Source organism: Schistocerca gregaria, chromosome 8, assembly GCF_023897955.1.
Source record: "Schistocerca gregaria isolate iqSchGreg1 chromosome 8, iqSchGreg1.2, whole genome shotgun sequence".
Lineage (NCBI taxonomy): Eukaryota > Metazoa > Arthropoda > Insecta > Orthoptera > Acrididae > Schistocerca > Schistocerca gregaria.
This window is the reverse complement of record NC_064927.1, coordinates 145,015,892-145,043,364: the sequence shown is the minus strand read 5'-3', so window position 1 is coordinate 145,043,364 and position 27,473 is coordinate 145,015,892. Positions and strand designations below refer to the sequence as shown.

Below are 27,473 nucleotides of genomic sequence, written 5' to 3'. Positions count from 1 at the left end.
GTATATATATTAAAGAAACAACTGTTTTTTTAAAAATATATATATATATATAATTTTTTATTGCTGTAAAACAGGTTTCTCATACTGACTCACTTAATTGAGCACTGTATGTGTAAGTCTCTTAGTATTGCAGAATTTAAGTACTTTCATCTTCAAGTTTTCACAATGGAGGTGAGCCACCAACAACTGACTGACATACTACCATTACAGGAATTATTTTCATAATTTACACTGTCAGTTTTCAGTTACCTTTTCACTTTAAATTGAAATAATGGATGTTAAAATCTCATCTATTATTATTTGTGTCTTACATATTTCATATATCAGGTTTTTTGCCTTATTTGCATGAGGATAGATCATAAACATGTAGGGGTGCCTAACACATTTGAAAAAAATCACAAACTGCAAGGCTCCATGAAGAAGTACTCCTCCAGGAGTCTCCATCCTGATTTTTCTACTGATTTACTTTTTTTCCACAGTACATACACTTACAGTTCACCCATAGCAACTATAATGTTTGACAGTGCAGTACGAGCATCACTTTCATCAAACACTTTTAGAACTTCCATTGCTTTCTGGGAGTGCTTTTTTTGAAGTTGTTTTGTACGTTTGATTCCAGGGCCTTTTTGGACAATGCTGTGTACCTGCAAGATAAAATAAACACACAAATTTAAATAAAAAAAGCTTTGGAAGACCAAGAATTAATACTTGTGGAGCCTTTATAATAAACTGCTTGTTTTGGAGAGTGCAGTATGTTCAGCTGATGGATGACAGGGAGAGAGGTGAAGCTTGGTTTAATGATGGTTATCAATATATGATTCAGGAATATAAGGAACTTAGTTGAGTGGTGCATGAAATGTATTTGCAATTTGTGAATATGAGTATACATCAGCTGTACCTTTTTACTAGAAACACATGAAAATTTGTGCCAATTCGGGACTGAAACCTGGATTTCCGATTTATCGCGAGCAGTTGCCATAACCAATTCAGCATATCTGAGCATGCCACCAGGACTGATCCAGACTCCCTTATATCCTGTTGTCCCGTTCCATACTGCTTGTATATTATATGATTCCCGAATAGGGAGAAACAATGTTTTGCTCATCAGTTTGCATTTGCTTTGGCATCAAATACAGTTATTGCAGTGTCTGTACTTCTTTGTACCTGTGTTGTTTGATTCAAATGTCCTTCAGATGTGTATGAAGGATCAGATACTGCTGCCTATTTGCAGTCATATTAAAAACATAAAATTTGCACATACAATTATACAACAGGTGTACCATTTACTAGAAACACAAAGAAACTTGTGCTGAACTGGGACTTGAACCCGTGTTTCAATATTGACACCTGGATTATTTTCCTGACTGCAGAATTTCTAACAGTATTTGGGAAAGTCTGAGGTCCTCTGCATATTTTCATGTATCTGGTTACTCCGTAATCATCTAGTATCAATATGGTTCATTAGACAAAACTTTTTTTAAATTATCTTCCCCTTTTGTAATGGCTCTTCTCAGAATGTCTACTTTAAAAGATAGCATGAAAGTTGTGATTGCGTAACTTTTTCAATGAAAAATATGAATGTTTATTTTTCATTTATGATAAAATTAATTGCAATGAGGAAAAAACATTGTAGAGGGTACTAACCTTACCTTTTTTTCAAATATAATACTCCATCTCTGTATCAGGTTGTTGGGAAACCTTGTTTCCCTCAACTGCAAACATGAGTTTACAAAAGGCAGCTAGATATATATATTAGCCGTACCAGCTGGGATCAGGTCATTTTAAGAACACAAAATTTAAGTATAAACAATGGAAATTATAGGTTAGAGTATCAACAACGTAAGGAAAACATAGATTGCTACTTACCATGAAGATATGTTCTGTTGCAGACAAGCACCACTAAAAGACACTTACACATTAGCTTTCAACCACAGCCTTCTTCAGAAAAAGAAACCATATGTTCATTCACACAAGCAAGCATACTTCATACACACATGACTGCCATCTTCAGCAGCTCAGACCAGAATGCAACTGTCACATAGAATGGAAGCAACAATCTGGAAGAGGCAGAGGCAGGAAAGGGGAATGTACAGGTGAATGGAGAGAAAACTGGTCAGGGACTGGATTGCCAACAGGTGCAGCTTTGGCAGGCTGTGGGGCAGGGAAGTGGAGTGGAGAGGATGGGGGAGCAGGAAATGAGAAAGTAAAGGAGAAGGAAAGATTGGTGGGCGCACTGACAGAGGATGGCATACAAACAGGGTGGGAGATGAGAATGGGGAGGAGGTGATAGGACAGAGGGTGTGGTAACTGTATGTTACAGTAGGTTGAGGCTGAGAGATGATGGTCATGTATACATGAGATGCACTTGCTTGTGTGAATGAATGTATGTTTTCTGTTTCTGATGAAGGCAATGGTCAAAATCTAATGTTCAAGTGTCTTTTAGTTGTGCCTATCTGCAACATAACATGTCATCTTTACAGTAAGCAGAAAACTTAAGTTCAAATCATGAATTTACAGAGCACAATCTCAAGAAATTGAAACAAAGGTGAATGGTATGTCACATCATTGTCCATCACTCATTTCCAGTATATGTACTTCTAATGTGTTGAATGTTTCGCTGTACATTTGTAATTCAGTCATACTCTAATAATTTTCTCTCTTTCTCCAGACTTACCTTGGTGTAATCGACATTCAGCACCGATTCATGCCCTTTCTCTATTTCCTTGTAAAGTGTCGCATCATGTTCTAAATGAAACAATATAGGTGCTGATGTCAAGTTAAAGGGCGAATCTGGTGTATAATGTGATGCAAAAGGTTCAAGATCAAGGCATGCCTGCATAAAACAAAAGAATATGAATAAATTACATCAAATTGCTTCTGCAGTATTGGTTTGCAATGTACTGCACACAAGTAGAAGAAACTTTTAGTGACATTCTGCTAAATACATTAATGCTGCACCAGATTCCAAGCAGACATTATTTCATGAGGTGATGTAAATTTAAATATCATTTTGTATCAATATGAGACTGGAAATTCCTGTGTGGAATACAAATGAGGAACGTTCTAAAGAAACTCAACAAACACCTTTTCTTCCAGAATGTGTTTAACGGATTCTGGTTCTTTAATAAGAGCATCGCTTAATGGGTAAACAAAAATATGACAAAACTGAATATCTGCAGTTGTAAAGGGAACCTGATAATAGCTAGTTACCACAAAACTCGAAATGTCCATTTTTTAAGATTCCACAAATCCCAACTAATCCTTCCTTTGTACTGCATGGTTCAAACTTAGAAATGAAATTTAAAAGTTAAATTTAATAACCTTTAAACTCATGCTTACTGTCAGGCAATCGCACAATATTCTACAAGATACACCAATTCTTTGCTAAGCACTTGTTGGGCAACAGAGCAATCTATCTTTAAAGACCAGTAATTTTTACCTATTTGGCAGACGAGTGAATTATGCACAAGTTGCAATGCCTATAACTCAGAAATGGCTACTCCAAATGAAAAGTGTCATACAAAAAATTATATAGACTATAAATTTTTGTGTAAAAAGAGCTTGTACATTTTAAAATTCACTCACTACTTTGGAAATATGCAAATAAAAATATGAAAGAATTCATAGCACTGAAGGAGAAACACAGATGAAATTGTGGATATACTGAGTTCTGTAAAAATGTGTAATTTCTAAGATTATTTTTTTTCTCTCAATAAAGGAGCTCAGTGATGAACTTCAGTTATTCCTTCATCAATTCACAGCTACATGGATGGCCAGAATTATACTTTTGAAATTTTTTCAATCAACGATATTGAGTACAACTAAAAAGTACCTATCCAGTAATGTTCTGTAAATGGTATTTGTTGAGCTTTGTTAAAATGGTCCTCAAATAGTGCAAGGGTTAGAGCTAACCATTCACCACACAGCTGAGGTATTGATCATTCAACAGGTGTATAAAGCAGCTTCAAAATGTTGCTGATCTTTTGGCAATGTCCTTTGAAGCTAACAGGTACGAGGATATTGCCCATAAGGGCAATATTGTTTTCAATCTTATTTCTGTTGATCACACATCATCTCACCTACATTGCTGGCTATTAAAATAGCAACTCATGAAAGCGGCATACAGCAAACATCAAATTGGCTTGAAGTGCAAGTATGCTTGGATATTCAGATGATTATCATTTTAGTGTTAACTGCACAAATTACATAGGGATAATGCCATCTACTTCTGTATATAAAAGAAGATTATACAGCTAGTTTCTCATTCAGAAATTACTGCTGAAATTTAGTTGTCTGTCAGAGAATGTGTTATTCCTCATGTGCATGGCCTATTGAGGCTGCAGTTTATCATTCTGTGATATTGCTGCTTGCTTTAATCAGGATCCCATGATTCATGAGAATATGGAATCAACGGCTTCAGGAAGGACAGACACACTTTTGCTTGGCCACGCAGGATCATACATCCGTGTCATGTGCATTGGATCAGAAAATGGGCTTATTTGTAGAAATACAGGTATCCACATGGACAGTGTGATGATGTTTAGAGCACCACAGACTCTCAGCATAGCAGTCATTGTGGCAGTAGTATAGAGAGGTGGACACAATAGTGGTGTACCCAATTACAAAACTGAGCACAAGAATGGCACCATATCATCTTTTCAGACGAATCCCATTTCCGTGTACAGCATCACACCAGACTTATCCACGTGTGGTGGTTCCGAGGAGAATGAATGTTATCAGGTCATTTTTCTGGCAGAACCAATCTCTGTGAATTCATCAATGGAAAAATTGACAAGTTCAGGAAAACCCTTGCAGATAGAGATTGGTTCTGCCAGAGAAATGATGGTAATCTATATTAATCAAATAATGAGACAGCCAAGATAAATTCTGAATTTTTCTTTATCACATTTCTGCAAATATTTAATGATAGTATTCCCATTAGGATATGTAAAGTAACAGACAGAGGTTGCAAAAAGAAGGTGTCAAAAAAGAAAAATTCTTGGTACACTGAAACGCTGTCTGATATGAAGGATCATGTAATGATGCTGTTAGATATATACAATAATACTGAGTTTGAAAATGCAAAATCTCTGTATGTAAGATGGAGAAATGGTTATAAAAAAGCAGTTCTTGAAGCTAAAAAGTGGCACAATGCCTAGTAAATTGTGACTTCTAGCAATAAACGCAGAGCTAATTGGAATCTCATAAATAGTGTTGCCAAAGAATCACATAAGGTCAAAATCAATATCTCTCCACAAGAGTTTAATGATTATTTCGTTAAATCTATCGAGGAAGTTAGCAATGGCATCAGTAAGCCTGATGCAAGTCCATCAGAACTCTTAGAAAAAAATCATTATGGGATGCCCTGCAGTAATAGTAAGGAACACTAAGTCATCAGATAGTGTTGATATTTATGAGATGCCTCGCAATATGCTGAAAAAAGTCATTGATTCCATTGTTTATCCATTGACTCATTGCATAAATAAATGTTCACCAGAGGGATACTTACCAGAGAAGCTGAAATTATCTAGTGTGGATCCTGTGTATGAAAAGGGTGACAAGGACAACCACGCTAATTTCAGACCAATATCAATAGTTCCAGTTGTGACCAAAATAGTAGAATACATCATTTACCATAAGCTGCCTGCTCATTTTGAAAAACTCGGAATATTTAATGTAACACAATATCGAATTAGAAAAAAAAAAAAGCAATAGATGCAATAGACTGTTATTAAATATGTTCTTAAATTGTTTGAGGAGAAGGGATTTATTCATGCCACATTCTCTGACCTGAGTAAAGCATTTGACCAGGGAGAGCAGCCTAAAAATACTAACGTCTCATTTCCAAACCGTAGGCAAGTTGTTGTACTGGCACAGAAACGTCTACCGAGAAACAAACTAAGGTGGGAGTTCCGCAAAGATCCGTATTGGGACCATTTTTGTTTTTGGTGTTGATCAAAGACCTACCCAGCTTTATAAGTTGCAAAATAGTGCTATTTGCAGATGACACAACCTTCCTAAAGTACAACCATGATCTAAATAAGTTAAAATATTCTGCTGACAAAACACTCGCCCAAGTGTCATACTGGTTCATGTCAAATGGGTTTATCCTGAATGAGAACAAACCACAAGAAATGGTATTTACTATAAAGGGCAAAAGTCCTTTTAGTGATCCTTGTTATATAAAATTCTTGGGGGTACACCTAGATGACAAATTGTCCTGGGAGCAACACATAAGATACATTAGTGTTAAATTATTCAGAGTAATTTACTTATTAAGATGTCTTATGAAATGTTAAAACATATTATTTTGCACTTGTTCAAAGTACTTTGTCATATATACTTATTCGCTGGGGAAACTCAAGCCATGTTCAAAACATATTACTTCTGCAGAAGAAAGCAATCAAGAGTCATTGCATGTTCTCAGCATAGAGCATATTGTTAGCTCGTATTCTCTGAATGTAAAATAACGACTGTTACAGATCTGTATATATACCAAGTGCTAACCTGTAAAAAAAAAGAATCTATATGAAGTAAAATGTAAAAATAATATTCATGGTCACAACACAAGAACTAATAAGTCCATACATATGTCATACCATAGATTATCAAAGTCAATCAATAGCTATGAGCTAGTGGGCTACAAACTATTTAATAAGCTACCACAAAGACCTTACAGAGTGTGAATTTAGGAAAACGTTAAATAAGTGGCTTCTTGCCAATCCCTTCTATAAATTAAAAGAATTTTTTGACTGCACCTTGGAATTGTAAGGTAACAACTGACATGGTCAAACAGTTTTATTTGCTAATGTAATGGTTATGTTATATGTATAAAAAAAATGTCTATTGCTGTAAATGACTTTAGCATAAAGTTCGAGCAGAGCGGAATGACATATCTGTCATTCAACCTGAGTTAGACTCAATGCCTAGAAAAGAGAGCCACTGCCATTTGCCAGTGACGTTCCAAGCTTCTCTTTATTTTTGTGTGGCCTTCCTCGAAAACTTTGTCAGGTGTTGTGTCAACTGACAATCAGAAATGAGTGACGACAGACCCAAAGCTCTTCACTCTTTTAGGAGATTCTCTCTTCTTAAGAACATGTTGCTCACTACGACAATGAGTAAAATAGTGTAGATTTTTGGAATAATCAGTATTTCTGTAAACATGTGTCTTGCAGTTTAGTTAGCAATTCAAGAAAATAACTAACTGGACTGGAAACCTTTTTAGCTGAAAAGCAAGTCTAGCAGATTGTGACTGGGACATTCAGGATGTACTGTGAATATTACCAACTAGCCACTTCACACAGATTAGGGAAGACTGACTATGCTATTGGCCCTCATTAGCAAACAAAAGGGAGCTTGTGGAAACTCCACCAGACACATACTCTCACTTGACATACCATGTTGTAAAGTGCAGCTGTATATTTGTTGTGATTCAACCCCTCCAAGCACTCATCCCTAAAGGCTTGGAAATTACAGGAGTGTTTGTCTGTTTGTTTAAAGATTAAAGGGACCAAACTGCAAAGGTCATCGGTCCCTTACAGGTGTGATCTCCGTGGTAGACACCTGCTACTGTACAGGAAGAAGTGGTCACCCCATACCAGAGGAAAATATGTGGCTATTGCGAGAAACGTTCACCCAAAGCTCAGAACACTAAACACATCAGGCAGCCCATGAAAATGGCCTAATGCACTACACAATATAAATTTGTGGAAGCCACATTACTGCCAGGAACTGTGTGCAGAATCTGTGATCATCGGACGGAGCAAAGAGAAATCGTAGTATGTTGGTTCATACACTTCCCCGACTTGTTTTTAAATATAAGCTGGAATGATTAAGCTGTGTTTCTTATGGGATGATTTTTAAACTGCCACACTTTCCATTACTGGATAAGAGATTCTCCACATGTAACTGATGCAGAAATGCAACATCACACCAAGATAATGATGTCATGCTGTATAATATCGAAACAACTAGTTAGCCATTCCTTCTTTGCAAACACAATGAACTCTGACCATGCTGAAAAATCACATTTGGCCATTTTGTCCACAAATGACAAAATCAAGAATCTCTTATTTATGCAAGATGGTGTTCTGCTACATTTTGCAATTAGTCTAAACACTCAGCACTTTCTCTCTAATGCACTGCAAGTGTTCCTGTTGAACTCGGTTAAGAACATTTGTAAACACTTGGAGACACTGGCAGAAAAAAACTGGTGCCTATGTAGAATTCACATTATAAAAACAATCTGCAATATTCTGCTGATCTTGAGCAGTTATTTTAGGAAATATTAGTTATATCCAGTAGGCACTTGCTTTCTGCTCATACTGCAGATGTGGCATTAAAGCAGTTTGACAGCAATAGAGAGGAGCTTGAAATCATCATTAAGCTTTTCAACAATGTCTTACTTTCAAGGCAAAAATTCATGGGGAAGGATAGAGAGTGAATATGAATGAAGAGTGTGACAATAGATAGAAATGCATGAGTGTAGACTGATGGAGTGAAATGGGAGGCACTGGGTGGATGTGGAAAGACTTGTGTAAACTGAGGCCAGAAAGATTGAAGGATGTGTTGTAAGGACAATTACCTATTCTGTAAGTCAGTGAAGCTAGTCTTCTGTGAGGGGTTCCAGATGGCCCAGCTTATGAAGCTGCCATTGCACTGGAGCATTTTGTATTCACTGGGTGATCAGCTTTGCTCTTCATATCCCCCTAAGGTACGGAATGCCTGTGTTGAAACTGAAAGATGATGTACTGGTTGGGAGTACAGGAAATGTGACCATTTGGCAAGGGATCTGCAGAAAATCCTTATGTCACACACATTTCAAACTATTACCTAACAAGTTTTAAATAACCTCCTTCAGATATCTGTGAAGTTTTCTCTATAACATACCTGCCAAGCAAGTGCAAGGTGTTTGCCAAAGAGGTACCCTTGTTGCTGCAGTTGCGGTCCATGTCCTGCAAGTTTGAGTGTTCCTTGACATGATTTGCCAAGCAAGCTACCAGCAGAAAGCACATTACGTATTGTCCAGTCTTCTTCAGCATCACGATAACCTGGAGTACCTGGAGGCCAAGGTAATGGATTGTTCTGCTTGTCTCGCCTTCCCACAAATTCAGCTTCAGCTAAATCTCTCACAGCACTGCTCATCAACTCAACCAGCTGTCAGAATAAAAGGAATCATTTGTATTACTTTGCTGTAATATGTGCATCAAGAATCCAGTACTTTTAATGATGCAGCATAGCAGACTATTATGTGTGATCCCAGTAAAGTGACAGCTTAAACTAGAGTTGCTTTCCAGCTTAGACAAATGATGATTAAAGGGCTATTAGCAAAGCCACTTCAGTGATATGACTGAACAACTACAAAAACAACCCAAGAGTTTGTATTCAGCAAGGCTGATTTATCACTGCATAGCTTATTAATTCCGTAATTGAACACATAAAAAAAGTAGAAAAACTGTTGCAAACTAATTAAAATGGGGAAATTTTACTGGTGTAAATTGTAAAACTGCTGTTGTGTTACTTAACTCTAGATTACTGAACCCACATAAAATTTACGATTGCAGTAGGGTATAAAACAGAATATTTCATGCATAATTCGGTATGTAACATAACACTGGAGATCCAATAATTGTAATTAACTAATGCATAACCTATAAATTATGACTTCCTTTGAATATATCTGAAATGGTAGAATTCATGATACGTCAATAGCAATGTAATGTTTTCACCACTTTAGTGCAAAGTTAAAGATACTACATGTGACAGAGATGACCTTTATTTCACAAATTAGGTACATGGCGGTTCACATATGTTTAGCATTACATAACTGTACACAATATCTAGCTCAATGTAATTCAGAGCTGTGTGAGAATACCTTGCACCATATTCAGAGTCTCTACATACCATGGCACAACAGTCACTGCTGATGCTGTGAACTCTCATACAGACTGTACAAAAGGGATTGTTCAGAAATATATCAATGCTCTCTTCGATTTAGCACCACTGTTTTGGAATTCCAATTAAACTACAGCTGCTCCTATAATCAGCTGAGTGAATCAGCTCAAAGGCTGGAGGAAAACATGAGCAGACCATCTACAGTAAGACCATGGTTAGCAAAGCAGTGTGTTGTTTGAAACAGCTTTACTGTAAAAAAAATCTAAGAAGATGTGGATTAAAGGAAGGGCGAACATACAAAGAGCAAGCGAGGACCTCTCCTGCGACCCCCCCCCCCTCCCCCCCCCCCCCTCCCAATCTCCTCCCGGCCAGCTCTAAGGGCAAGGAAAAAATATAGTGTAGTCAGGTGTTGCTCTATCAAGAAAATGACTGAAAAGTCAGTATTACGCAGGTATTTAGCAAGGTCCGAAATGAATCTTTTTAATGGCTGCTTACAAGTCACGAGAGCCCAAAGAGTATCAAGAATGACTGTTGCACCATGACATTGAGAGACACCAAATGCCACATCGTTCCATAAGATCATACTCAAGTGTGGTTTCAGTTATCTGAGGCTGCAGATGTGTGTGCAAGTTGTGTTTCCGTGTGTGTGTGTGTGTGTGTTGCTTACAAAGGATTTAATGGCCGAAAGTTATAATTGTGTGAACCTTTTTGTTGTGCCTATCGCGACTCAGCATCTCCGCTTTTTGCTGAGTAGCAACTTTCCTTCTCTAATATTGTTCCATTCCATCTTGGATTTTCCATTGTTTGATTTTTGCCTAATTTAATTCGACTACATTCCACTGCCCTTGTTTTGATTTTCTTAATGTTCATCTTGTATCCTTCTTTCAAGACAATATCCATTCTGTTCAACTGCACTTTCAAAACCTTTGTCTCTGACAGAAGCACAATGCCGTCAGAAAATACAATTTCTTTTATCTCTTCTCCCTGAACTTTAATTCCTTCTTCAGATCCTTCTTTGGCTTCCTTTGCTATTTGCTCAAAGTACTGATGAGAGCAGCCCTGTCTCTTACCCTTCTCAACCACTGCTTCCCTTCTATACCCTTTGGCTCTCATAACTGCTGTCTGGTTTCTTTTTTAAGTTGTATACAGGGTGTCCCAGAAGGAATGGTGGATGTTCAGGTATATGGCAGGAATGATCTTTCAAAACAATAAAGTGCAGTAAAGATGGGCTCTAAAATGCTTACCTTAAAAGCTATGAGCATTTGTTCATTGTCATTAATGAGAAACACGGCTCTCCTACTGAACACATGCTCATAGCTCATACGATATGCATTTTAGAACCCATGTTTATAAGACTTTTGCTTCTAATGATCGTTCGAGTCATAGCCATGAATATTGACAATTCCTCCTCAGATATTATTTTAGTTAGTTAGTTAGTTATATTACTTGTTCCATGGATCATGAACACGATTCTTTCGTAATGATGTGGAACGTGTCAAAGTACAAAAGATTCATTTATCCCAAATAATCTTTGTTAGTCTTATATACGGTACAATTGTTAATACTTACTGTATTTCTTTAGCCTATTTCTAAAAATTCATCTATGGAGTAGAAGGAGTTGTCATTCAGGAATTCCCTTAACTTACTTTTGAATGCCGATTGGTTGTCTGTCAGATTTTTGATATTGTTTGGCAAGTGACCAAAAATCTTTGTGGCAGTATAATTCACCCCCTTTTGTGCCAATGTCAAATTCAATGAATGGTAGTGAAGGTCACCCTGTCTCCTAGTATTGTAGCTGTGGACTGTGCTATTAATTCTGAAGTGATCTGGGTTACTAACAACAAATTTCATTAGGCTATATATATATTGTGAAGCTACTGGCAATATCCCTAATTCTTTAAATAATTGTCTACAAGATGATCTTGGATGAGCCCCAGACATTATTCTGATAACACGTTTTTGTGCAATAAATACGTTCTTTCTTAGTGATGAATTGCCCCAAAAGATGATTCCGTAAGAAAGCAACGAATGAAAATATGCATGGTAAGCTAACTTACTGATATGCTTGTCTCCAAAATTTGCAATGACACTAATAGCATAGGTAGCTGAGCTCAATCGTTTCAGTAGATTGTCAATGTGTGTCTTCCAGTTTAAATTCTGATCAATACAGACACCCAGAAATTTTGAACAATCTGCTTTAGCTAAAGATTTTCCCCCACACTCTATATTTATTTCCGGTGTTATGCCTTTCCCTGTACTGAACTGTATGTACAGTGTTTTCTCAAAGTTCAATGAAAGTCCATTTGCGGAAAACCAACTAATAACTCTTTGAAAAACATTATTTGCATTTTCCTCAGCTGATTCTTGCTTTTTAGGCTTGATTACAATACTTGTGTCATCTGCAAAGAGAACCAAGTTTGCATATTCATGAATATAATTAGGCAAGTCATTAACATATATTAAAAACAATAAAGGGCCCAATACAGAACCCTGTGGTACCCCATTCTTGATACATCCCCAGTCTGAATAATCTGATGCCCTTTGTGTACTATGTGGGTTTACTGTTTCAACCTTCTGCATTCTACCAGTTAAATATGAAGTGAACCATCTGTGTACTGAACCATTCATTCCATAGTACTTCAGCTTATCTAAGAGGATTTCATGATCCACACAATCAAAAGCCTTAGAGAGATCACAGAAAATCCCAATTGGTGATGTTCTACTATCCAGAGCATTTAAAATTTGATCAGTGAAACAATGTATAGCACTATCTGTTGAAACACCTTTCTGAAAACCGAACTGACATTTTGTTAAAACGTTATTCCCACTGATGTGTAAAGCTACTCTTGAGTACATTACTTTTTCAAACACTTTTGAGAAGGATGTCAGAAGTGAAATAGGACGATAATTGTTGACGTCTGTCTTGTCACCTTTTTTATACAAGGGTTTAACTATGGCATATTTCAATCTGTCAGGAAATATTCCCTGATTCAATGAGCTATTACATATGTGGCTAAGAACTCGACTTATCAGGTGTGGACAAGATTTTAGTATTCTATTGGAGATACCACCAGTTCCATGTGAGTTTTTATTCTTAAGTGAATTTATTATTTTCTTAATTTCAGACGGTGAGGTGGGTAGGATTTCAATTTCATTTGTTTGCACCGGGAATGCCTCTTTCATATAGAGTTCTGCCCTATCTGGTGAGCAGCTAGTGCCTATATTTTCCACTACATTTATAAAATGATTATTAAAAATATTTTCAACCTGTGATTTTTCAATTATAAGCTTTTCATTGTGCTTAACAGTAATACTGTTGTCCTGTGACCTTGGTTGCCCTGTTTCACTTTTAACGATATTCCATATTGTTTTAACTTTGTCATCAGAGGTGCTAATCTCAGACTTGATACACATACTTCTGGATTTTTTTATAACTTTCCTTAGTATATTACAATATTTCTTATAATGGTTGAGCTTTTCTTCATCTCGACTTATTCTAGTGTCTTGGTATAGTTCCCATTTCCGGCTACAAGAAATTTTAATCCCTTTAGTCAGCCATGGTTTTTTATCAAGTTTATTTGAATTATGATTCACTAATTTCTTAGGAAAACTGCTTTCAAATATACCCACAAGTTTATCATGTAATAAGTTAAATTTAACATTTGCATCAGGTTCCCGATAAACATCCTCCCAGTCTACCCGTTTCAAGCTTTCCTTAAATTGTTGAATTGTTATATGGTTAATTGGGCGTATTATTTTGTTTGTTTTTTTCACATTACTGTATGGAGCAAAGTCATGAATTGAAAGTAGCTGTGCATCGTGATCAGAAAGCCCGTTCTTAATAGGATAGGTGCTTACTTCTTTTAATTTATCTTGGTCTATGAAAATTTTATCTATCAGGGTGCTACTGTCTTGTACAATACGAGTAGGAAAATCAATGACTGATGTCAGATTGTAAGAGCAAAGTAATAGTTCAAGGTCGTTCTTCTTGCTTGAGTGTTTAAGAAAATCTACATTAAAATCTCCACAAATGATAATGTGTTTTCCTTTTTCTGACAGATAACGCAGCAAGAGATCTAGGTTTTTAAGCAACATTTGAAAATTTCCAAGTGGGGACCTATACACAGTCACAATTATGAATTTACTACTGTCTAATTCAAGCTCACAAGCGCATACTTCAATGTGCTGTTCTACACAGAATTTTACGGTTTCTATGTTTTTAAAACCATGTTCCCCCTTAACATAAATGGCAGCTCCTCCTTTCTCCATATTGTCTCTACAAAAATAAGTTGCTAGTTTATACCCATTAATATTTACATTTTCTATTTGTGTAGTTACATGATGTTCAGACAGGCACAGTACATCAATTTCTGTTGTATTTTTAATATTCTCAAAACAAATTATTAGTTCGTCTATTTTGTTCCTTAATCCCCTGATATTTTGGTGAAATATATTAACACAACTCTTTCCTCTACCTTTATTCGAACCATTTATTTTTTTACCTTAAGAGCTGCCTGTCTGGACATCTTGTTCAACCTAAAAAAGGTGCCCCTATGCCCTTTCGGGTCACAGGGGTTTTGCCTTGAGTGCTAGTGGCCCCCTTTAGACGACCTACAATTAAATCAGCTAATCTGTATAACCTTTCAATATCTTCAGAATTTCAAAGAGTGTATTCCAGTCACTATATAAAAATATTTTAGCAAGGTCTACACAAGCTATAAATGTAGGTTTGCCTTTCTTTAAACTATCTTCTAAGTTAGGACATAAAGTCAGTATCATCTCACATGTTCCAACATTTGTCTGGGACCCAAACAGATCTTCCCCGAGGTAGGCTTCTATTAGTTTTTCCACTCTTTTATAAATAATTTGTGTCAATATTTTGCAACCATGATCAGCTAAACTGATGGTTTGTTAGAATTCATATCTCTCAGTCCCTGACTTCTTTAGGATTGAAATTATTACATTCTTGCTGCATGTCTGCAGGTATTTTGCCTGCCTCATATATCTTGCACACCAGATGGAATAACTGTCATGGCTGACTCTCCCAAGGATATCACTAATTCTGAAAGAATATAATCTATTCCACAGGCCTTGTTACAATTAGGTCTTTCAGTTCTCTGTCAAATTATTCTTGCAGTATCATACGTCCCATCTCAGCTTCATCTACATCCTCTTCTCTTTCTGTAATATTGCCTTAAAGATAATTTTTCTTGTACAGTTCATCTATACAGTCTTTTCACTTTTCAACTTTCCCTTCTTTGCTTAGGACTGGTTTTCCATCTAAGCTCTTGATATTCATACAGCTGGTCCTCTTGTCTCCACAAGCCTCTTTAATTTTGCCATAGGTGATATGTATGTGGGCTGTCCAGAAAGTAAAAAAAAAAAAAAAAAACATTTTGGTCTAACTAAATGAAAATGAAAGATATTAACACACAACTTTATTTACAAAGTTACAGTAACCTAATATGTTTTTCAGTGAAGTCACCATAACTATCAAGGCACTTATTATAACATGGGAACAATTTTCGATTCCCGTATTGTACTCCTCTACCCAAAGATTTGAGCCAGGATGTGACTGCTTGTTTGAGGTCTGCATCATTTGGAAACTGTCTTACACCAAAAAATTTCTTTAGTTTCAGTAGCAAGTGAAAATCACTTGAGCAAAGTCAGGGCTGTAAGGGAGGTGACCAAAAATTTCTTCACTTTTGAGCTATTTGTGCTGATGCATGAGGCTGCATATTGCCATAAATCAGCAACTCATTTGCCAACAGCAATCTGCATCTCTTTTAGGACGGTATGCAGAAATCATCAGTGTGTTTCACAATAGGCCTCTGAACTGATCGTTTCTCCTCTTGGCATGAATTCCACATGGATCAAACCCTTTAAACCCCAAAAAGCTGTCATCCCTTTTCTGATGTTGAGATTTTATTTAATTTTATTTTTTTCAAGGTTTTGTGGGAGAGTTTGAGTGATGCCACTCCATAGACTGACATTTGTTCTCTTCTGTTGTATTCAGGTAAAAATTCATGGAGTGCCCCCATCCATTTCATCTTTTGGACATCTGTAAAATTATAAGGTACCCACTGAGTGCGCATTTTTTGTAGCCAAGATACTCTATCGCTATTTCATATAGGACTGATCATGAAATTTGAGGAAAAGAGTCGTGTAACGTGCATAAATTGAAAATTGGAGTTTTCCTGAATTTTGTCTTCAACTTTTGCCTTCAAGTCTATAATAATGATCTTTGTCATGCACACAAGTTCTTCCTTGGTTAAACATAGTGCACAATTTCCTCTCTGAATACTCGTTTGTTGCACTGTCACCATAAACATTCTTTATTCACCTATAAATTTCCGACCTTTTGTGCATTCAGAAACTGAATCACATTGTACACTTTGCATTTGGCAGGACTTCTGATGGGTCCCACCATTTCAAAAAGTTACATGACAAAGAGGCATGACCGTTTAGCAACAAACCTCAGCTTACACTGAGATGGGGGGGAGGGGGCGATGCATGTCACTGGCATGCTTACAATCATGGTGTTTCGGAATCAGCACCAAGTGTTGTACACAAATTTTCTTTACTTTCTGGGCAACCCTCATATCTTCCTCCTAGTTATACAAATTCCATAGACTTACAATTGTTCAATAACCATTCTTGCATTGCCATATTGTCCTTTCTGTCAATCTCAGTTTTTAGACATTCTTATTGTTTCACCCATATTTTCTCCTTCCATCAATTAAATTCAATCTCTCCTGTGATATCTGAGGATTTCTACCTGGCCTTGTCCTTTTACCTATTTGATCCTCTGCTGCTGCTTTCACTATTTTATCTCTCCAGGCTACCCATTCATTTTCTGCCATATTCCTTTGCCCTTTTTCACTCAATTGTTCCCTACTGCTCTTTTTGGAATCTCAACAACCTTTGGTTCTTTCAACCTATGTAGGTCCCATCTGCTTCATTTTCTACTTTTTGGAAATTTTTCAGTTTTAATCAACAGTTCATAGTCAATAAATTATGGTCTAGTCCACATCTGCCCCTGGAAATGACTTACAGTTTAAACTTGGTTCCGAAATCTATGTCTTAAAGTTTATAATCAATCTGGAACCTACCAGTGTCTCCTGGTGTTTTCCATGTATATGACCTTCTTAGTGGTGATTAAATGACGATATGTGCAAAATTCTATCAAGTGTCTTCCTCTTTCATTCCTTTCCCCCAGTCCATATCATCCTATTTTTCCTTCTCTTCCTCTTCTTACTACTGAATTCCAGTCAGCCATCACAATTAAATTTTCCTCTGCCTTCACTATCTGAAATAATTTCTTTTATCTTATCACACTTTCTTTCAATCTCTTCATTATCTGTGAATCTAGTTGGCATATAAACTTGTAGCACTATGGTGGGTGTTGATTTTGTGTCTATTTTGGCCCATGATAATGCATTCACTATGCTACTCATAGTAGCTTATCGTTCATTATTAGATCTCTGAGTTTGTATTTATAACCCTGTGCCCATCTAGGCCTCCTGTGACCAAATGTCACTAATTCCCCACTATATCTAACTTCAACCTATCCATTTCCCTTTTTTTTAATTTGAATTAATAGCATTATTTATGAAACAAAACCACACCAATATTTACCTCATCCGAATTACTACATGTAAACACTTTTAAATTTCCACATTTAATGAATTGGTTTCCTTGTATAAATGTGCATTATATAGAATATAATGTGTAAGAATGCTAGGTTCAAAAAGAATGTCATGCAATTAAATAGTTATTAGATAAAATGACTTGCTTGAACAAAGAGATAAGAGAATATTTTTATTATAGTGCAGCCATGATCAATGTCAGGTGCATACATTTCATTTTGTTGTCGTGGCCATAAGTCCGATGCAACTCTCTCGTTTAGTCTATCCTCTGCTCCTCGATAGCTACACAATTGTTATCTTCAGGATTCGTCTGAATGCTGCATTTCAAAAGCTTTTATTCTTCGTCTTGTCTGAACTTCATATTGTCCACATTTTACCTCATTACAAGGCAACAGTCCAGATAAATAATTTACGACTTCCTAACATGTAAACTGATATTCTATGTCAACAAATTTATCTTTTTCAGAAATGCTTTTCTCGCCATTGCCAGCCTGCATTTTATACCCTCTCTACTTCGGCCAGTATCAGTTATTTTACTGCCCAAATAGCAAAACTTTTCTACCACTTTTACTGTCTTGTTTCCTAGTCTAATTACTTCAGCATCATCTAATATAATTTGACTAAATTCCCTCGCCCTTGTTTTGCTTTTATTGATGTTCATCTTACAATTCCTTTTCGAGACACTATCTATTCTGTTAAGCTCTTCTTCCTAATCCTTTGCCATCTCTGACACAATTATAATGTCATTGGCAAACCATAGCATTTTTATTTCTACTGCCTGATTCTTTTTCTGAATTTCTCCTTGGTTTCCTCCACTGTTTGATGGCTTCCCTTTCATGTCCTTTGAATCTTCTAACCACTGTCTGGTTTCAGTATAAGTTAAACATAACCACTTACTGCCTACATTTTATTGCTGCTATCTTCAGAATTTCTGTTCTATTCCAGACAGCATTGTCAATAGCTTTCTCTAAGTTTACAAATCCTATAAAGATAGCTTTCTCTTTCTGCAGCCTATCTTCTAGGATAAATGGTAGGGTCAATATTGCCTCGTCAAACCCTACGTTTCTCCAGAACCCAAACTACTGACTTCCCTAAGGTTGCCTTCTGCCAAATTTTCCATTCTTCTGTAAATAATTTCTATCAACATTTTGCAACCATGATGTTGACGATGTGGCAGTATTCTCACATGTCAACACCTTCTTTGAAATTGAAATCATTACATACTTCCTTAAGTCTGATGGTAATTCACCTTTCTCTTATATTTTGTACTCCAGGCATATAATTTTGTCATGATTGGCTCTCTCAAGGGTCTCTGTAATTCTAAAGAAATATCATATATTCCAGGATCCTTGTTACAATATAGGTCTTTCAGTGCTCCGTCAAACTCCTCTTGCAGTATCATATCTCCAATCTCATCTTCACCTACTTCCTCCTCTCTTTGTATAACATTGTCCTCAAGTTTATTTTCCTCATGTACATCCTTTGTATATCCCCCTTTTTTGCTGAGTACTCGGATGCCTTCTGAGCTCTTGATATTCATAAAGTTGCTTATTTTTTCTACAAAGGTCTCTCAATTTTCCTATAGTCAGCATCTATCTTTGACCTAGTTGCACTGCTTTTACAGCCTTGAATTTGCCTTTTAACCATTTCTGCTTAGTTATTCTGCACTTTGTGACAATCTCATTTTTTGGACATGTGTATTCCCTCTTGTCTGCTTCATTTTTATATGTTTTTCTTTTGTCACTTAAGATCAATTTCTCCAATGTTATCCAGGTATATCTACTAGGTCTTGTCTTCTTACCCATGTGATCCTCCACAGCAGTATCATTGTATCTCTCGAAGCTACCCATGCATCTTCTATTGTATTCCTTTTGCTCATTTCGGTCCAACATTCCCTAATGCTCCCTCTGCAACTATGAACAACCTCTGTTCCTTTCCAAATGTACCGAGCGAGGTGGCTATGCCAGTCTTAAATTATTGGATTCGCAGTTGGAAGGTCCATGATTTACTTCCTGTCTGCCATCCTGACTTGAGTTTTCTATAGTTTTTCCAAGTTTCTAAAGTGAATGCTGGGTTGGTTCCTTTGATTAGGCCATGGCTGTCTTCCTGCCCTATCCTATCCCACTTTATTAATGTTTTATATTTGCATATATTATTTCTGTAATGAATGTGTCATGCCCAATACTACTGTACTAAATGGTCTGTGGAAAATAAAATAAATTCCTCAGTTTTAATCTACATGGGGAGGCCCTTATGTGGAGAATACTGAGGGTAAAATATTGTAATCAGCTTGTAGTTCATCGGCTGCTGGGATAAGCCCTACCACCTCCTCCCAGGGCAGCAACCAGCTCATAGTACATAAAAGAAACCATGTAACAGGTTTACAGAAGTGGCACAAAGGTTGATAGGAGAGGCAATATAAAGCCCAGGAACAGCTCTCGCTCATTTCCTGAATAGATTTATTATTTATTTATTTGTCAATAGGCCATTTAGTACAATATTATTAGACGTGTCAGAAGCAACAGAAATAATACACATAAAACATTGACAAAATAGGACAGGATAAGGTTAGGATGAGGCAGGAAAGAAATAGTAGTAGTAGTAGTAGTAGTAGTAGTAGTAGTAACAATAATAATAATAACTACATGCAACACATACAAATCAGCATCATTTTCATAATTGGTACTTTATTGCAATGGTATATAAAATTGTTATGTAGCTAAAGTTGAAAACAAGCATAACCATTCTGCAGCTGTCTGAAGGTAGTTGCATTTCACTGACAAAAGAATGTGTTATCACTCAAGCAAAAATTATTACTAAGAGGACATACAGCTGTGAACACACAGAAGAGGAAGGATCAATATAAATTTGTGGTATCCAAGAATTAAGTGCTAAGAGCATAGTCATATCAATTCACGCAGGCTAGGATGTTGTTGAATTTAGCATATGTTAAAATGAAGACAAAGTAAGGAACATGTATTTTTTTGTTTTCTCCTAAATATTTTCTGCTCCAAGATACAGTCCTCCGAAGATGACACTGCGCATACCATTTTGAAGATACAAATTTTAGAAAAAATATTTTAAAATACTGCATCTCTGGAACTGTTCTAGATATTTTGCTGGCTTATTTCTATTATTTGAAAGATAACTGTGTTACATTTGCAAAGATATCCTCTATTTGTACTTACATGTCAAAGTTCTGAACTTTTTTTTATATTTCATGGATTTTTATTCAAAAATCTCAATCCATCAAATTTTGATTTTTTTTCTGTTGTTTAGTACCATATAGTTCTACATTTCTTGAAAAGAAGAGCTTCCATTTTTTGATTGAACATTTTTTATAAACAATTGAAATTTTTGGCATACATAAACCTGTTTTATTATCACATAACAGGCTCGTAAAAATCAAAACCTAGCCTTATTTAACATAATTTTAGTTTTGAAAGATGAGTAAGAGACTCATTATTCAAGCATTTTAAATGATTCCGAAATGTATGTGAGATGTCGAAAGACTTTAAGGTTTCAATTTATAAAACTTCTGCACCCTCTGTTTTGTACTGAAATCAGGCAGTCAATGAACTATAAATGGGTTCCATTGCTTCAGTATCTTCCTTTGGTATAAAGTGATGTCTTCCTGTTGAACCAATAGGAACTGGAGCACTTAACAATGTTCAAAACATTTGAACAGGAATTCAGCAATGATGGCACTGTTGCTGTCCTTCAGCTGGAAACCTATATCCAACACCTGGTCCATGTGGTAGCATAACGTTCACGACAGTTTTGTTTAACTCATAACTGGTGCCTGTAATCTATCGGTCACAGTCATATTCAAACACATGAACACCATCCTTCTCAGGTTGTGAATCTGAATAATATCCTGTTGTTTCTGAGGTGTTGGCCAAATGAATGAAATTTCTTCTTTCTTGCTCTTTAATGTGCGTGCATTATGAGTGCATCCATCACACTGAGTCCAAAAATTAGTCTTCTGAATTCCTTTCCCAGGAATTGTTTGTTTGGGCCATTCTTCTTTTTTCTGCTCACGGAATTCTTCGATTTCCTCTTTGGACAAAAGAATGAGGGCTGTGGATGTATAAGATTTCATGACTTGTGAAATCCTCAGCATTCTGAATTGCACCTGTATTTGGCATGGAGAGATTATGTTTTGTAGCACGGTCCTTCAGCTGGCCTCCTACACCCTCGCAAGGCCCCTTTCCATGACCAATAGCATTGTATACCCAGTCAGTTGGCACAAGCCTCAGTTCAAATAGCTGGTAACAATTTTTAAGGTGACTAGGGCCGATGATGAGCTTTGCTGCCCCTGTTTGCAGTTGAAGAATATTGTGCATTGTTAGCAAAGTGTGTGCTGAGTCATGTCCTGTGTCATCATTTACAGCTGCAACACTTTTGTCTTGTTTTGAAAATATGTCACTCCTGTAAAAGTTGAAACCTGGTCAATACTCTAATGATACCCTTGTACTTCTTGTGAGATAATTACAGATCAGTTCTCAGCAAAACCACAGTGAAGCTCTAAACATAGTTCTTCAGACTGTACACACCCTTTCACTTCTGCAATGTGTTGTTGCAATTTATTCCGATGCTGTTGTGTTACCGCTTTCACTAACCATTTACCAAGTCTTTCACTAACCATTTACCATGCTCATCAATGAAACTGTCAAGGCAACAGTTTTCTTAATTAGTCTATTTCCCTCCCATGTCGCATATGTAATTTCTGCAGAGAGATGTCTGCTACGTCTTCCAGGCCAAGCATCTGTAAAGACAGTCTTCCCTTTCCAGGGCAGTCACAACATTCTTGAAATAACAAACCTCTCACTTTACGCCACAGACTACTAATGACTTCACATGACTTCACCAATGTGTCATATGTCACATGCTCCAGTAGTTTCTTCAGAATTACCACACAAAGGTCAAAATTCGCACAGTACATACATAAACAGACATCTCTAGGTTTGTGTGGAACAATCCACTTAGGTTGTAGTGCATAAAATTTTGATCTTCCAATATATGGAGTTTTATAGTTGCTCTCATCAATTGCAAAAGTTTCTTTAATACTGTGAGTCATGTACCTCTTCACTTTCACAACTTTTTGACCTCCAGCTGTTACAGTTATAGTGTCTTTTCTGTTGGCAGTCTGGTGAGAACAGTCCCATTTATCTTCCAGATAAAATGACTGCACTATTTGAACTTGAGCTACTGCTACAGGATGACCATAATAGGGACCTGGTCTTCCAAAGACTCCTTTTACAGACCTCATATTTCTTGATTTGTCTACCACGTACTTTGATACTGATGGAACATGGTTCAAAATTGTTTTCTTTGAATATGTTTTTTCACTGTAGGATGCACAATATTCAACAGCTGAATTGATATTTGTGAAAAATTCCTGGCAAGAGGTGCAAGTGTGCTTTGGTTCATTTTCTTCTGAAGATGGAGTTTCCACTTTGAAGAGTGTGGTCAGTTTTGCTGTAGTGTATTCATCCATAGCTTTAATAATTTCTCTGCACTTTCTTGATGCATAGAGATTATAACTCGACTTCACTGACCATGGCTTCTCTACAGCACTAACACCTGCCTCTGTAAGTTGAATAATTCAGGGGATTTAATTCTTCCTCTATTGATGAAAATTCTGCATCATTCAGATATTATCATTGTTGTTATATTCTGTCAAAACATTTAGAACTCGAAGAGTCGTCACTGGAAACGTTCACTTTGAAACACGAGTCTTCAAATGAGAACACTAATTCCCAACCTGGACAATGTCTTGTATATCTCTTTTATGGGTATGCAAATAGTCAGGACACTTCACTCTCTTGTGATCACTGTCAGAAGACATTTCAAACATTCCGTTTCACGAAACACACTGCAACTGTGTCAATTGGCAAATTCCTCACAAAAACACAGAACTCAGTGGCTGGTCTCTGATTTCTTAGAAGCCTCTTCAGTAAACAAATTAGCACTGAACAACTACAATACATAAACCTGCAATGAACAATCACGACAAAGAAACTGACAAGAAAGTACAAAAACGTATAAAAAATATGTGCAACAATGAAAGTGAAAAGAAATAACTGCAACAAAGAAAGTGATAAAAAATAACTGCAATAACGCTAAACATTTTTACAAATAAATTAGTAAGAAACAACTTCAGTGAAGACATACATTACCCCTGAAAGTTAATTTTTTTTTTAAATAAAACCTGTCAAACTAAAAAGTGAAAGCTCTCCTTTACAGACAAATAGTACTACATGCTACTAATCAACATAAAAATCTAACTTTTCTATATATTATAAAAAAATTCAAAATGTGACAGTAAAATAACTTTGAAGTTGTGTACACACAGAGGATACCATTGTAATCATAAAGCAATTATCTTTCAAATAAAAAAAAAACCTCTATAACTGTTACAGAAATTTTTTCCAATATTCACATCTTTAAAATTGTGTTTGCAGTGCCATCTTTGGAGGCCTGTATCTCGGGGCAGGAAATTGGAGGGAAAAAAAGGTAAACCCCCCGCCTGAAGTGATACTGAATATTCCTGATATTGGTGTTCTGTTGTTGCAGAGAAAAATAGGTTTCCAAGATAGAAGAAAAATTAGTGTATCCTTAAGCATAGGCGTCTACAGAATTACCCATGAGGGGGTTGGGATGGGGAGGGGGTGAGGGAGAGGGAGGGGCACAAGACTCACTTTGAGAACCAAAAACTGAAAGGCATCCATCAACAAAGCCACAGTATTGTCTCACTATGATCAGTCATGTAGTGCTATAATGAGCTAAATATGAGGTTTACCAAAGAATTACAGGAAATATGAGAAGTGTGTGATGAATAAAAACTCTGTACTCCAAATTCCAGGAAAGAGAGAGAGAGTGTGTGTTTGTTTTCTGCACTGGAGTGTCAATAAACGAAAAAAGTCCTAGGTTGTGTTCTTATTTTCTTCATTTTTTGGCCATATTTTGCTAAACCATGGTTTAAGATTAACATAATATACAGTGGTCTTAAAATGACGTGAATTTCATCTATGGCTGCAGTAGAATCATTCAACAAATTCATGCAGACATCCATCCTGGCAGAAAAGCAGTCATCTCTCTCTAACAATAAGAAATGACATTTCATTACTGAATCTCCTACGAGAAAGAGTTAGCCAAACATTAAGAAGAACTTAGGTAAAAAGCACATAATTCATTATTTTCCCTATCCCTTTTGTTGAGCACACCACTGTAGTCATGCAAGGTTCTTTTACTTCATGCTACACTTACATCTTGATTGCGCAGAGATGCCAGCTCCATACAAGAGTTAGCCAGCAAGTAATCACCACTTAGCAAAGCAATCTTGTTGCCAAAAGTCATATCACCCAGATCAGCAGCTTCAGGGTAAAGGCCAGGATATATATTAACCATGCCTTTATGGACCAGGTGACTTGTGCGGATCATTTCTGTAACTTCTGCTAAGGCTCGCTGACTGTAAGAGTATCATTTATCATTCTCAGGCAGCGTAAAATAAAGCTGTTCAACAAATCCCATCTACGCAGCTGAATACACATAAAGGAATATATATTGCATAACATGTATCCAAGTGTTGTTAGTAAATACAGTGACAGCTAAAGATATGGGTAGCTACTTTGCCAAACACAAGCGAGCCAGTTTATGACATTTGCTTAGCATTGGTGACATTTAGATAAAATCATCTATAGGAAATACAGACTCTACCTGTGTAGAACTCCTGCTGCTTTATCTTCCTCCATTTCTTCCACATTCAAATGCCCTGCAGCTTTGGAAATTAGCAGTACAATTAGTCCCCAGGCTTGCATGTTATTGCGACCATTGTATAACAAACCCCTGTAAACAATGCAATTTGGTTATCTTCGTACTACAATAGACAATCATACACATTTAATGATAACTCACTTAGCAGTTTTCAGCAGAGGGTGGTTTGAACCCACTAATTTCCTGAGGTGGAGAGCAACGTTAGCAATTTCGTCGCTTAAAAGCCACCGTAAACTGAGAAATGAGGTAGGGTATCCAACTATTTTTTCTGCTTCGGAGACAGCTTTGTTCCAGTCTGGTTTCTGATTGTGTGTCAGTTTAACTGCACCAAGTCGTCCACTGCTTACATGATATGTTTTATCGAACAGAAGTCGTTGTAGAACAACGGGCGCTAGCTGATCAGCTGTTCCATTCTTGTGCGTCAAGAGTACTCCACATTTCCGAAACAATCCACATTTAATCGACTGCACAAACATTTTAGACACAGCGATTCGTCTCTGTGCTTGCTGTCAACGGTGAAAGCAAGGAGAGAATCACATTACTGTTCGGTATGCCGTGTAGGAAAGGGCCTCGTGAATCTGTGTCATAACCTGTTTGTCGCAGTGAAAGCGCTTCCTACATAAACCATCTCCCTCTCTTTCTTCAGATTTTTTTTCCATTGTGCACATATTTTTTCTGCGCCCTTTAGAATCCTTCAAAATTACTGCAAAAGAAATTAAGCTGATAAATTGTTTTCGTGAAATGTTGACGTATAATTACTGGTAGCTTTGACAGTTCAGCCCTTTGCTAGATACTACTTAGCCTTGTATACTGTAAACTATCCTCGGTACTTATCATATGAAATCATTTTTTAACAAACTAGGGAGAGAATATGGATCTGCATAGCAGCCACTAAACGGCCGGGACACAACTAAGACTGCTTGGGTTTCGACCCTACGGCAACATACCGCAGTTGTGGCAGTACACCGGGTACCTGTCAGAGGCTGCAAGTATGGTTTAAACGTTTTTCTCACGATTTTTTAGTTTAATTTCTTCTTTGTCTATAAGTTTGTTTTGTTCTCTGTACGTTGTAGGTTTCTAGCCGCGAGAACTTTGCCGCAAGTTTAAAAATGAGAAGTATCTTAGTCAGTGTTCATAGCGAGTGGTGTGACTAGTCACCCGTTTAAAGAAACAATACTCCACCGCTAACACCCAATACAATATTTTCTTCAGTTATCCAACAATCCTATAAGTTTTTAAAACGAATATTTTGGGGCACGCTTGCAAAAATACAGACACGTGATGGTATATGGTTGGATTCGCGCTTCTGGTTATTACAAACATATTAATTAATTTCCACCAAAAATCTATGCGGAAAACATATATTACAGCATTGCTTGTTGCTTCCCATACATGGCGGTTGTCCGTGCTTTATTGACAAAGTTGAGCAGCAGTTGTTTGTGTTATCCGTGTTTAACCGGCTCTCTAATTCCATATTTTCGAAGAATATATTCCACACTTGAGGCTGCACATGGTAGATATTCTTTAGAATATTGTACGCTGAATAACTGTAGTGCTTTATATTTTCCCATAAAATTTAATTTTAGTCATTTGAATTTTCTTGCGAGGATGCCGCCCAAAGCTAAGAAAACAGTGATCGCTAAGGTAAGTTGTTCACGGTCGTTTCCAGTCAACTGGAGGTACAGTTTAAAATAAGACAGGTGTTCGTTAAACTTAAAATTTAAAGTACTTATTTCTACATAAGTAACAAGGTTTCACTTATTTCTTAACAGTTTTACTTTTAAACGCGTGATACGAAGGAAATATGGCCGGCATGCGTTATTGGCGCTAAAAATATTGTTTGAATGGAATAACGTAGATTGTGAGAAATTACATAATTTAAGTTTATTCAGATTTAAAGACTGGTATGCTCTGATAAATCTGTAATTTTGTTGTATTTTGTGAAAATATTTTGTTGTTACCATAAATTTTATTTCACTCGACGAAAAATTCATTATTTTGTACATAGTGTTTGAACTTAGCTTGTGCGCCAAATCGTTGTCTACGTTTAATACTAGTAAGTACCGGGTAATCATAGCTTAATATATTTAGAAATTATATGAATTATTGTTATTTGAACAAATGTTTAGTAAATAGCGTTTCACTTGCACG

At 36.6% G+C, this 27,473-nt stretch overlaps 2 protein-coding genes across 7 annotated transcripts in view; one reads left to right on the top strand and one right to left on the bottom strand.

Moving 5' to 3' along the window:
- Window positions 1-250: 250 nt before the first annotated feature.
- On the bottom strand, window positions 251-25,802 carry LOC126284173 (all trans-polyprenyl-diphosphate synthase PDSS2). Its single transcript, XM_049982909.1, has 6 exons — window positions 25,464-25,802; window positions 25,266-25,394; window positions 24,816-25,017; window positions 8,890-9,156; window positions 2,675-2,833; window positions 251-644 (listed from the first exon to the last, which is right to left on the bottom strand). Exons 1-6 carry the CDS (start codon window positions 25,796-25,798, stop codon window positions 489-491), a joined length of 1,248 nt encoding a protein of 415 aa, XP_049838866.1. The 5' UTR covers window positions 25,799-25,802; the 3' UTR covers window positions 251-488.
- Window positions 25,803-26,222: 420 nt separating this feature from the next.
- LOC126284171 (DNA-(apurinic or apyrimidinic site) endonuclease) overlaps window positions 26,223-27,473 on the top strand; it is a 64,081-nt gene continuing 62,830 nt past the window's right edge. The window contains exons 1-2 of one of the 6 annotated variants that reach the window (XM_049982901.1): window positions 26,748-26,835; window positions 26,930-26,966. In XM_049982901.1, the coding sequence (XP_049838858.1) occupies window positions 26,931-26,966 (36 nt within the window). In that variant the 5' untranslated portion in view covers window positions 26,748-26,835; window position 26,930. The other 5 variants (XM_049982905.1, XM_049982903.1, XM_049982902.1 and 2 more) reach the window with 5 other exon arrangements.